The sequence below is a fragment of the Marmota monax genome, unplaced genomic scaffold (assembly GCF_021218885.2).
Source record: "Marmota monax isolate L192 unplaced genomic scaffold, Marmota_monax_Labrador192_F-V1.1 WCK01_AAM20220418_F8-fsc00145, whole genome shotgun sequence".
In the NCBI taxonomy this organism is placed as follows: Eukaryota; Metazoa; Chordata; class Mammalia; order Rodentia; family Sciuridae; genus Marmota; species Marmota monax.
The window spans coordinates 3180404-3193802 of NW_026695201.1; the positions used below are offsets into that span (position 1 = coordinate 3180404).

Genomic DNA, 13399 nt, shown 5'->3' on the forward strand with positions numbered 1-13399 from the left:
TGACAGATCTGAATCTAAGTATGGAAAAAGGACCAGTGCTTGATTCCCAGTGCATCTTCAGCACAAGACCACTCCAAAGAAGGAACCCTTTCTCAGGGCCCCAGGCCTGGCTGCACAGGATGCTGACCACATCTGGCTGTTGGATGCTGGGGCTGGCCAGACCAAGCTCAATAAGGGGCTGTGGTCAGGCCCAGCTCCTACACTATGTACCAGCTGTTCTTCCCCAGCTTATGACTCAGTCAGCATTTTCCGGGAATTCAAGTTTTCAGCGGGTAGAGCCAGAGTAGGAAGAACAGTTACAGAGAGTGAAGCACTAACTAATACGAGAGCTAAACCACTGAGCATCATGTTGGCCCGTTGCTTTTTTTCTGAGCTTGGCTTGAACCCCGGACGTAGGAGGGATCCATGCAAGGGCTGCGCCGCTCCAGTCGGGAAGCAAGGCTGAGCTAATCCCAAAGGAACCCAAGGAGCTCCTCAGATAGCCTCAGAGTCTGGGAAGGCCAATTAGGCATCTGGTCAGTTTCCCTTCGCTTCAGATTCTTAATGCAGCCAAAAGGAAGTGACTCATCTGGATCACTTCCCTTTACCGGGTTTGCTAATAGAGACTTAGAGAGGACCCACTAAGCGCCTCCCCTCTCCCAGTTCCTTAGATCCTTTAGCCAGCTGAAGAGAGAGGAAAAGCAGCTGGGAATGATGGGCAAGAGTAAACACAGCAAGGGACAAAGAAGAGAGGCCCGGATGAAGAAGAAAGACCCATGAAACTAAAGGGGGAAAGGAATAGGAAAGAAGCAGGGATGGGGCTCGCAGAAGGAAACCTGGTGAGTTTCCCCGTCTCCCCGCAAAATTCTTCAGGGGTAGTACAGGCTGAGTGAGGGAGACCGTGGGGGCTCACATGAGTTCTCGGACCATGTCCCGGGTGATGAGCTGGATGGTCTCTGGCTTGTGATCCAGGCCCAGGGCCGTGAGAGTTCTCCGGATGGTGTGCTCATCTCGGAGCAGCACGAGGGGGCTGTCGCTCTGGCCCTGGGCCAGGGGCTGTGAAGTCAGAAAGACAGCTTTAGAAGCTGGTCACCGCACTTCCTGCTGTTTAGTCCTGACTGCACATGAAGCCTTCCCCTGTCCTGTGCTTTCCACCCCACCCAGGGGCAGGGGAGGCTTGCTGGGCCCAGACTGCAGGACCACCATGAGTACTGGGAAAGCAGCACTGTGCTCTTTATTTGAACGTGGCTGGACGCTCGGTACTGACCGACTCTTCTGAGAGCAGGCCTCCTGTTCTCAGCACAGCATGGTCAGGGACAGTAGCAAGAAGAGGGGAGGAGAGGAGTTGCTAGTGTGTATCTAGCCCGACTTTAAGATCATCAGGAATGACAAATAGATTTTTGGTCTCTAGGTTCTCCTCTCTTCATAGAAGATTCTCCTCTATCAAAGCAGGAATTCTTATCTCTCCTGGATTACATTGCAATTTTGAAGCAATGTAATTTGTTATAGACTAATACAGTTTATGATATTAGTAATTTTTCTTTCTAATAATGAATCCCTTTGAACACTTTCTAATCATTAATTTGTGTCAAACCAAAAATAAATAAATAAATAAAAGCCATACTGAAGGAGTTACACATAGCTAATTGGCCAGAGACACCCTCTTAAAATCCAAGACGGTGAAAAAAAATCAAGGAGTTAGAATTTAGCAAAAATTAATACAGATTAGATTATGATTTTTTTTTAAACTTCTGACTGTGACAGAGTCAGATAACAAGAAAAATGCTTATTTCTGGGATTGACAAAACACAGGAGAGAATTCATTTGTCATTAGTGCATCAAGTGGGACCCTGACGGGCGGCGGGGTGTGGCCTTGCCTATCCTAAGAACTTTCCACACAGTCCGGAGCCCTGCTGCCACCTGGTGCCCATCTCGGCTTCCAGGCGAGCACCACTCGGTCAAGCCACAGGCCACTTCTGCCCCCTACTGCCCACTAAGAGACTTCCTGGACTCTCACCCTCCCTTAAGGCCAAAAAAAACTGGGATGGGATCAGAATTTTTCCTTTTGATTAGCCAGCACAACTGCTCCTGGACCACTTGGCCACTTCCACACCTCTCTTTGCTATTACTAGAAAACTCCATATGGACCCGAAATAAACAAAAACCAAATGTAAGTGAAATTGCATTTCTTTGATTCTTTCCCTTAAAAATAGGAAAATTGTGGCAAAGTGGGAGTCTTCTAAATGGAAAAAAAAAATGCCCATCTTGAAGCCTTTGGAAAGTCTGCTCCTCTCCACAACCTCCTCAGCTGCCACAGGTATTCACACCACCTACAATCTTCCCCCACCGCCCGCCCTTGGAACTGGGGATTGAACCCAGGAGCACTCTACCACTGAGCCTCATCCTCAGCCCTTTTAATTTTTGAGACATGATCTCACTAAGTTTCCCAGGCAGTCTTCAAATTTGCAATCTTCCTGCCTCAGTTTCTTGATTCACTGGGATTACGTGCATGTGCCACCACATCCAGCTCACAGCTCGTTCTTCTCTCTCTTCTCTTTCTCTGAATCTTTCACAATCCCACTCTCCATGTCTCATTCTCTATTTCTCCTTCCTTCTCGCCTATGGAACTGTTTCAGAGGAATTCTCTACCTCTCCCTTTCTTGACTAAAGGGATGGTCAACCTTGTAGTCTGGACGAGGTTTGCAAATAAAAACCTTCCCATTTCCCAAATCTAAGTAATTGTTTCAGTTGAGCAAGTGAGAAAGGAGGTCATTTGTGTTGTACTCTGATGCTCTTCTTTGGTGGAAAGGGAAGAAGTTCCTTTACGTCTTCAAGCTGTGGCTTTTGTTGAGCAACGGCGGAGCTCTCTGTGGCTGAGCCTCCCTTTGACATCTCACCAGATCTTAAATGCTGAGAGGGAAGAAGCCAGGCAGCCCCGTTTACACAGGCCATGCTAGAGGCCACACTAGAGATCAGAGATCAACAGTACTGGTCTCGGGATTCCCCTCTGTTCCTTGTCTGAGATTTATCTAACAAAGTGTGATGACTTTGACCTGTGCGGCACTGGTCTGGGTCACTGCCCAGGTGACAGATACATGGAGGGACTTGCTGAGGGCTACTTTTTTGTTTTTTTTTCTGGTACTGGATATTGAATTCAAGAGTGCTATACCACTGAGCTACATCCCTAGCCCTTTTTAGTTTTTATTTTGAAACAGAGTCTAAGTCAGACTTCCCAGGCTGCCCTCAAACTTGCAATCCTCCTGCTCCAGCCTCCCAAATCACTGGGATGATAGGCATGCACCACTGCACCCAGTTCTGAGGGTTACCTTGACACCTCCAAAGAGGCTCTCGTCTACTTCAGAGTTCATAGCTTTGGTCCGATAGCGAGTCCTATTTCGTGACCTGTTGGAAGCTGAAGAAGAGGAGCTCAAGATGCCAGTTGTGCTTAACGGCTGGAAAAAGAAAAAAAAAATTGGGGTCATCATAACTGAGTGGCATTCAGACTCTGGGCAGAAAACCCTGTCAGCCCATGTTGGGAACAGAGGGTAGGCATGTGGGGAAAGTTAAGGAGAGCACTTGTGTGAGCCCTGAAACATGGGGGACAAATAGCAATAGGTAGACCGCATCCTCACAGAGGCAGGAGAGTCCCTTGGCAGAGACAAGGCACACTGGCTCCATGAGAAGGAGCATTTCGGTAGCCCCTGCGGCTGAAGAAGACCAAATTGGTCATGCAGTATGGAAGAAAGGATAAAGGAGACAGAGGTGGCAGGAAAGGAGTGACATTTCAACTCATTACTCATGTGCTTCCAGTGTCCCGTATGAACAACCTCTCATGAGGCAATTCAATCTACGCCCCAGAAATATAAAGGGTTTTCTTTGCCTCCAGTCTTCTCAGCTTCAGCTCCAGGCCCCCCTCACAAATGATGTATTAATTGACCTCTCCTCCATGCCTTGCAATCTCACAAGGTCATGGCAGGGATCCGAGGACAGAAAGGATGGAAAAGCACTTCCCCCACTACTGAGCATGTGGTCAACACTTTAATACACTTTAGGCTATAGATGAAAGATGAATGATCACCAGTAAGGCAAACCAGTTAACCAGTTCCTAATATCCACTATGTGGCTTTTCTCTCCCAGAACTCCTTTAGTGTACATTAGTCATTTAAGCCCCAGGATCTTCTTGTGTTTGCAGACTTTCCATTGTAATCATTGTGGGAATCAGGGCTCATCGACGACGGAAACAGAAAACACCAGGTGTTTGTCTTCCTACTTGGGCAAGGAAGCTAGGCTTAGCCAATTGAAATCACCCCAAGCTGACAATGCCTAGGGAAATTACTAATGCAAGAAGCAGAATCAAGAAAGTCTTTCTGATAGAGGCAGCATGGCCAGCCATACCCAGAGTCAGGGGTAACACTGGTAAGGACACAGGTAGCAGCATCCTGCAATCCAAGCTGACAGTGTTAGGGGACAATGGTGTACCAAAGGGTCTTATGAGATCCTTTCTACTTTTGATTTGGGCCTTGGTTCCAGCCATCTGTTTGTTCCTATTTTCTAAGCCTAGTTTCCCGACTTGGGTGTCAAATCAGTGAGCTCTCCAAAATCCTCTCAACACATTCCCTTCTACTTTAGAGTCTTGCTATGTTACTTATAATCGAGAATTCCAATTCAACACCCTTCATTCCACAAGGTCAATCCAACTGCAGGAGGATTGATCAATCCAATCTCTAGGAGGCAGTTTGTACAAGGAATTTTTTTCCCCTATACTGGGAATTGAACCCAGGGACACTCTACCACTGAGCAACATTTCCACTAAGTTGCCAAGACTAGCCTCAAACCTGTAGTCCTCCTGCCTCAGCCTATCCCATCTCCTGCCCAAGTCCCTGGGGTTACAAGGATGTACCACCACACCCAACTCCAGGCTTAATCTAAAACTGATTCAAATCTGTCTTTGGAGAAGCCCACATGCCCACCTACCCCGAAACGCACGCACACACACAAACACACACAACACAGCTCTATAAGCTGGGCTACCTTGAGGGAATGGGCTAGACATATTGGGTCCCTCCAAGCCTGGGAATCAGCAGCCATCAAGGGGACAGGGTAAACAGAAATAAACCATGCATTCCAGGTCACTGAACACCGGACAGTGTTTTGAAAGCTCTCTGATCTGCCATTACCAACCAGACCCCCCCCCAAGCACCTGTTCCACCTGTATCAAGGTTTTCACACTAAATTGGGCAATTATTCTCCAGCTGGCTCTGTTCCGAACAATGAGCACTGCTGTGTGTGCCTTTCCCTTGCCGCCTGGCACAGCCAGCAAAAAGCTTAAGAGGGAACCTCCCTTTACATCCTCAGGCAGCCCCAATACAGCAGAGCAGAAAAGCTTGGATTTATTAAAAGGTAAATATAGCAGCCCTGAGGATGCCTAATAACAGCCTCTGAAGGGTTATTATATGGTGGGTGGTGAGCAACTGCTCCTCTTTCCACCAAAAATAGAATAAGAGGAAATGAACAGAAACTGCAGTAGGTGGGATTGAGACCGAACATTGGGAATAACTGGAAAAGATGGAAGAGGCTTTGGATCATGAGGGATGGTCTAGAGTTCTGTACATAATTAAGAATGTGCCTGACACACCGTGGGAACCCAATATGCATTTGATGAAGAGCAGTGAATGAGGCTGAGCAAGATGACTCTCAAGGCATGCAGACCACACAGAGATGGGTGCTTTGGGGAAACACATCTGCCCTGCTCCAAGTCACTCCACCAATCCACGTTTTCCAGATCACGTATGTGGTCTGCATTGTGGATAATAATGTATGTGAAAGGGCTTTGGAGTACAGATGGAAAGTATTATTATTGTTTTGCATTTGTTTTCCTGTTTCTTTTCAAGGGCTCCTACAGGTTTTCTCTTTGTGTGTCGGGTCTACCGGGCTCTAGGTTCCCTCGAGGGCTCAAGCTGCATCTTCTCCTTCCTGTGTTCTTAGTGCCATGGTCCAGGGCAGTAACCACAGGAAATAATTGATTGCCCGCGTTTAAAAGTCAGAGCAGAGGAAGGAGAACAGATGACCACAGAAAAGTGGCCACTGGGCAGGACAAAGGGAAGCTCTGAGCTCTAGGATTGGGTGTCTGAGAAAACCTCATTTGAGAACTGCTGAGTTTGAAGCCACAAGCCTTACCCCAGGGTTAGAATAATCAGTTTTGCCAAGAGTAACAAGAAGGATTCAGGAGGTCACTACGTAAAAGTACTAGAAAAAAAATGAAAAACCAAGCAGAAATGGAAAGTTGGATCCCTCTGGGCTGGAAGCAATAGCCAAGAGGTTCTTTTAGGAGGTGAAGTGCTGATTTTACATCTTGCATGACAAAATAAATATCTCCAAGAAGCTGAGCAGTGGCCAGAGAGAAGCCCAACTAGTCCTGCTTGGAGTGAGGGGAGACAGTTCTTGAAGGGAACGTAGCGCTCCCCAGCTCCCGATAGCTAAGGAGGCAAGGGGGGATTGGGAAAGATGAGGACAGATAAAGATGCCACCCCTGCTTGGATATGTTCATCTTAGTGACTCAGCTAACTCTCCATACACCATATCCTCCCAGGAGCATGCGAACCCAGTTAGATAAGTGGAGGAGGATACCAAGTTCAAGGCCAGCCTCAGCAACTTATGGAGACCCTCAGCAACTTAGCAAGACCCTGTCTCAAAATAAAAAATGAAAAGGACTGGGGATAAAATTAAAAGCTCTATGATGAAGTGCCCTGGGTTCAATCTCCAATACCAAAAATAAATAAATAAAAATGTGACCAGAGCTAGGGGCTCTTTGAGACAGATGCAGGAAGATTAGCTGTTAAATGGATATTGATTTATACTTATTGATATAGGGTGTTCTTCATAACACATATATTTGCGGGGGCAGGTACTGGGGATTGAACCCAGGTTGCTCTACTACTGAGCTACGTTCCCAGCCCTTTTTATTTTGAGACAGGGTCTCACTAAATTGCCTAGGCTGGCCTCAAACTGATGATCCTCCTGCCTCCACCTGCTGAGTAGCTGGGATTACAGGGGTGTGCCACCACACCCAGTTCAAAACATAGTTAGTTTTAAAGAAAACGCATTCTGAGAAATATATAGGTATTACTGCAAAAATGTTTGTATGGAGGATATACACACAAAATGTGTCACTAAAGCATCTTCACAAAAACGCTTAACAGTTATTTCAAATAAGCTTTACTGTCATAAGACATTTCTTGTATTAAATAGTTTTTTCCCCGAAGTAGGTAACTATTTTTTATGACCAGGAAAAATAATAAAACTCTTTTTAGTTGAAAATAAAGTGTAACAGTGGGCTTGGAGCCCTGACTCTGATGGCAAGAGTATGGAGCCCATATAAAGCACAGCACTGCACATGCTGGGATCCAGGATGTTTAATGCAAATTTAACAAGACAAAGCTGGAGCAGGACTGGAATGAGTCAGTGTGGAGTTTCCCTGACGTCATTGCAACACCTGTCAACTGAAAAAAGACAAAGGCATGTCCTTTCCTAGATGTCCTCTGCACCCTGGGATCTTGTTCCTCTTTTGTATATAGAATTACCACAGGCTGGCAAATTCAGACTTTAGACTCTTAGCTTGGTCTCACTTCCCTTTGTGTAGATTTTGGTTACCAAGAAGCTGCTGGGTATGCTCACACCCAAGGACCCTTGCCTTTTATTCTGAATGATCCAGTCAGTTACCCTCTTTCTTCAAATGGATCAGGTTGCCTATCTGTACTGAGGTCCCTGACCCTCCTTTCGGAGGATATTATTAATCATAACCTTTGTAAGAGTCCTGTGGGTCTGTCCAACCCTAAACCTCCCCACCCTGCCACCTCTTTTCACTCCTCCTCACCCTCTCAAAAGCTAGTGAATAGGCTGGGCATAATAGCACACACCTGTCAATCTAGCAGCTCGAGAGGCTGAGGCAGGAGGATCACAAGTTCAAAGCCAGCCTCAGCAACAGTGAGGTGCTAAGCACTTCAGTGAGTCCTTGTCTATAAATTAAAAAAAAAATACAAACTAGGGCTGGGGATGTGGCTCAGTAGTTGAATGCCCCTGAATTCAATCCCCAGTACCCCCAAATTTAAAATAAATAAATAAAACAAGCTAGTGAGAAACAAAGCATGGTGAAACATCTAAGTAAGCCCAGCAACTCAAGAGGCTAAGGCCATATGATCACAAGTTCAAGGCCAGCCTAGCAAGACCCTGTCTCAAAATAAAAAATATAAAGGATTGGGGATGTAGCTCAGTGGTAGAGCATCCCTGGGTTTGATCCCAAGTACTGTCAAAAATTTTTAAAAAGCTAGAGAGTAGCACCACACGTGCATACACGTACACACACACACACATACACACACTGTCTGCCAGCAATCACTTTGACTCACTGCTTCTCCAAGATGTCCATATGCCCATCTTGTCTGAGGGATTTTAGAAGAGCTCACTCAGCTGGCCAAACACCTTCCCTGAGTGGCCCTAGGGTAGGGAATCCCTGAGCCTGTGATCCACAAGTCTTGTCCAGTTGTAACTTACTAATTCATGAGGGCTTGGAAATAGAAAACTTTTAAACAGGAGAAAATGAGAGTTCCATTACTGTATGCAAGAACAAACAGACATTTAAGGACATGCCAGGTGTGATGCTAGAGCCTCACATACATAATATATACCCTGTGCCAAGGGAAGGGGAGACACTGAATCAAATAAAATGCATAACTGAAAGGGGACTTCATTTCAGAGAGTCCTCAAAAGTTGGGAATTGCTCTTTATTGAAGACATTTTTATTTCACAATTAACAAAGTTCTTCTAAAACACATTAAGTCCCAGAAGAGCAACACAGCCTCTAAGCCTGAAATGTCTTCAAAATTACACCCAAGTAGCCACCTTTAGCACTGGTATGCCAGACATTCTACAGTGAGTTTCAATAATTATTGAAATGAGTCAGTGCGCCTCCCTCAACCCTTCCAGAGCCAATACACTCAAGCACAAGTGTCCTCCTCATAGCTCCTCCCTTGTTGTCCTTTTCTATGTTCAGGACCCTATGCAAATTTCAAGCATGCCAGACCTATCCCAATCTCTCTTCAGGGCCTGGCGAAAGGGGACCATTCCTGTTCATTATAAATGAATGAATGTCTATTGACGCCCAATGAATGATCCAAAGCCCTGCTAACAGAAGAGAAAATGAGACTCAGGAACATGAGGTGACCTACCCAAAATCACCCTATTGCTTGTTAATGGCATAACAGGTACTAAAACCCATTATTTGGCTTCCTCACCAGTATTTTTCTCCACAGAACATCCCACAATCCCCATCCTTGGCGACATCAGCTTGATAGGGTGGGGAAGAGGGTCAGAACCTCCCTTTCTCCCCAATTCTTCCACTTAGCCCCATTGCACGTTGACAATCCCTACCAACCCCGCCCCTAATTCCTCTTTTGAACACCTCCCTGGTCTTCCTTTGCTTTTTCCAAGGTTGCTCTACCCACTCTCAGACCTTCCTGGCCTTCAGACCCAGACCCAACTTCTGCCCTTGCCAGGCCCCACTTTACCCCCTAACCCAGTTCAGGACACCTGAGCTACGGCGGCCCAGAGCCTCACCATCTCTGCGGCCTCCTCCGCAGCCCGCACTGCCTCAGGGCACTTGATGTTGACGCGTTCCCATGGCAACCAGAAGCCCGCGCTCCCCGGCCTGGCCCCGCCCCAGGCCCCGCCCCTCCCAGCTCCGGAGGGAGGTCCCAGCGTGCGGCTAGTTTAGGAAGACCAGAGCTCCTCCCTCCGACCTTCCCCTCCCGGCTCCAGAGCCGCAACAGTGGCTGTAAAGGGTTGAGCCGACGGGCTGCGCCCTCCTTTGGCTGAAAGGAGTGGCATTATACAATTGTCTTAGACCGGACTCGAGCCGTAAAGACCCTGGGGCGACTCACTGCCAGCTAGCTGCCCCAAGAGCTAGACCTAGCCGGGGTCAAGTTTTTCCCCAGACCCCCTCCTCCCCCGGGGTTACCATGGTTACCGTTGCCCCAGTGCGCGGGAGGCGCCTAGCCAAACCTGATCCTCCTGAGTTTGATCCACCTCCTGTGAAGCCAGCAGCCTTAGACCAAACAAATTTCACAATAGGAAGGGGAGTCCATTAGACCAAAGAAAAAACTTCCGGCTTTGGATCTGTGCTTGCCATCTCAGGAGCAGTTTCTTCAAAGGCGTGCCTCAGACTTCCCTCTCCAAAGTCTGGGAGAGCTTATTAAAAATAAAAGTAAAAGCTGGGCGCTCTGGCACACGCCTGTAACCCCAGAGACTCGGGGTTGAGACAGGAGGTTCGCAAGTTCGAGGCCAGCCTGGGCAACTAAGTGAGACCCTGTCTCAAAAAGGGCTGGGAATGCAGCTCAGTGGTAGTGCACCACAGGGTTCAAGCCCCAGTACTGGAGGGATGGGGGAATAAAAAAATCTATGAAACTGGCTTTGGGGAGCTTCTCCCCCCCCCCCTACTGAAAAGATAGCCCAGGGATGCTCTATTATTGAGCTTCATCCTCAGCCCTTTTTAATTATTTTTTTCTTTTGAGACAGGGTCTCATTAAGCATACCCCATACAACAGGTTGGGAACCTGCTCTTTACACTTTTTCATTTGTATGTTTTGAGGAATTTAATAATATTCTCAATTTGATTTTTCCCTTTTACCTCCCAACCTTCAGGGGCAGAGTCCAGCCTACATGCTCCAAGCCTCACAAAGCCTTCCCACCAGCCACGATGTTTTTCCTTCTTCAGGTGTTGATTAGCTGAGGAAGTAACTCTGCACTTCTTCGACCCCTGCCTCACTCCCAAACCTCTCCAAACCCTAGCAGCAGTCTTTCTGAACCTTACTCCAACTTAAGCATGGAGAGCCCCTTGGGGAATGGAGGAAGCGAGACAGGGCCACCTGCTGCAGCTTCTAAAGAACTTATTCCAGCAAGCTTCACATTCCTTCCCTAGATTTCCTAGCCCTTATCTCCTATGGGATCCTCAAGAATATAAAATTGCACTCCTTTCTCCCGGAAGCCCCACGGAGTGTTAGATCCAAGAGGGGAGGGGAAAACAGTCCTTGAGTGGCTTGGGAGGGAAGGAAGGAACTCTTCTGTTTCTAGCCACACTCTCGCCCTGCCTTGGTATTAGAACCCCCTTTCCTGCAGCCCAGGAGAACAAGTCACCCTCACTGGGGATCAGATGCTTCCAGAAGGTTTTTTACTCAATTTTCTGCCACATTCCTCTGAGGTAGTAATTGTCTCCATAACCAAAGAGGTAGAAATTGTCCCCGTAACCACTGAGGCCAAGAGAGATAACCGTCCAAACAAAGATTGTGTTCTTTTCTCCACCCAGACTGACTGTGTGTGTGTGTGTGTGTGTGTGTGTGTTAGTTACTAGGTATTTAACACAGATGTGCTCTACCTCTGAGCTACATCTCCAGCCCAGTTTTTTACTTTCTTTTGAGACAGGGTCTGGTCTTCACTACAATCCTAAGAGTACAGGCATGTGCCACCACCTAGCAGCCTGGCTCTTTTGAAGCAAAGGTATAAAGTTGAGGCAGGCAGGAGGAGATGGCAGAGTACACCTTAAGGAAATCACCTTCAGAGGTGATAATTTGAATTGACCTCAAAGCAAACAAACTCTAGACTTCCTGTTCATAGGAAGACTCACTAAAACTCACAGCAGGGCCCTAAGCTATGTCACTTTAGTCATGTATTTCTGTAACTTTGCGAAAGTAATCAACTTAGGGATACATGTATTTTGGATTTGGTGAAAAAATGTTTGCATGGATTCCATCACTTGCATTATAGTTAAGTTACTATCTGCTGTCCTGGTGTGGGAAAGGCTTCCTGGAAGAGCCTTTCACTGGATGTCCGGACAGCCATGTACTGGCCATATTCTTCATATGACTATGTGCTATGAAGTCTGACACAAAAAGCATCAGCAAAGTGAAAGAGAAACAGGTTTAAAATGTACAAATTCAGAAGCCAGTCTGTGAAAAAAAAAATCATTCTAACCATCAGTGGAGTAAAATTTTAAGTAAAATTTTAATTTAAAATTGTGTTCTTATCAATGCCTCCTCGGGCCAAGAAGAGACAGGGTCATACAGCATATATAATTATACATTATGTATCTCATCAGAGAAAAAGCTGATAAACTAGTTGACTATTGTTTTTCCGGCACTTGATGTTTTCTTTTTGTATTCCTCTCTTAAATAGAGTGTTTTAAACACACATACCTACTTGAACTTTTCTAAATATAATGAGATGGTCTTTCTGTTTTAAAACTATTCGTGTCTTGTGTATTAGTTTTATGCTGCTGCTGTAACAAATGACTACAAATTTAGTAACTTAAAATTACAACATGCATTTATTACAGCTCTAGAGTTTGACCCCAGTCTCACCAGGCTAAAATCAAGCTATCAACAGGGCTGCCTTCCTTCTGAAGACTCTAGTACATCCTAAGGCTTCCTGTATTCCTTGGCTGATAGCCCCCTTCCTCCATCTGCAAAGCCAGGATCTATGCCTTTCTCTGACCTTTCTGTAGTAGTCATGTCTCTGTGCTCTGATTTTAAGGACTCAGAAGATTAGGTTCTGCCTACCTGGAAAATCAAAGATAATCTCCCCATCTCAGGCTCCTTAACTTTATCTTATCTGCAAAGTCCTTTTTGCCATATAAGGTAAATATTCACTAATACTAGGGATTAAGGGGTGGAAGTTTGGGTGCTGGAATTGGGGTGGCAGGGGAATACCTCATCCTGTCCATCACACCTTGCAATATAAAAGGATATTTTAAGGACTCTGTATTTTCAAAGACTTGAAAGAGAAACAAAATGTAAGCCATTTATTTAAAAAGTTGATACAACTTGAATCTGCCATTTGAAACTGCATTTGGGGAAGTCTCTTTGAAGATTTCAATAATACAAGTAAAAATTAACAGATTTCTGAGTTGGATGTATAGCAACAGTATATTTTTTGCCTTTGTCACCTATATTTGAATTTATATATTAAAGAACATGAGGGCTGGGGATATAGCTCAGATGGTAGAGTGCTTGCCTCGCAGGTACAAGGCCCTGGGTTCAATCCCCAGCACTACAAAAAAAAAAAAAAAAAAGAAGAACATGAAATTGACTTTAAATCAATGATTCATGAAAACAAAAGTGATAAAGACAAGCCATGAAATCAGTAGAAATTATTTTGAAATTCAAAAGCAAATTATCACATAAATTTCAGATCATTCCAAAAAGGTAATTCAATAAGAGGAATAGACAAATTTTGAATAGAGTAAGTAAGCACTTAGATGGCTTTGTAATCCAGTTAACAAGGAGAAGAAAATCACTTGAACAATTGGGAAAATATGAAATTTCTCGTTGATTTAACAGAAAGCATTGGCGTGGATGGAAAGTACGTGAAACTC

General features: G+C 45.7%; 1 protein-coding gene across 1 annotated transcript in view; it reads right to left on the bottom strand.

Moving 5' to 3' along the window:
• Positions 1–9650, bottom strand: part of Cfap45 (cilia and flagella associated protein 45) — a 28242-nt gene extending 18592 nt beyond the window's left edge. The window contains exons 1-3 of the mRNA XM_046429146.1: positions 9592–9650; positions 3306–3431; positions 893–1035 (exon numbers count right to left, since the gene is read on the bottom strand). Coding sequence (XP_046285102.1) covers positions 893–1035; positions 3306–3431; positions 9592–9594 — 272 coding nt within the window. The 5' untranslated portion in view covers positions 9595–9650. The remainder of the gene's footprint in view (positions 1–892; positions 1036–3305; positions 3432–9591) is intronic.
• Between the last annotated feature and the right edge of the window lie 3749 nt (positions 9651–13399).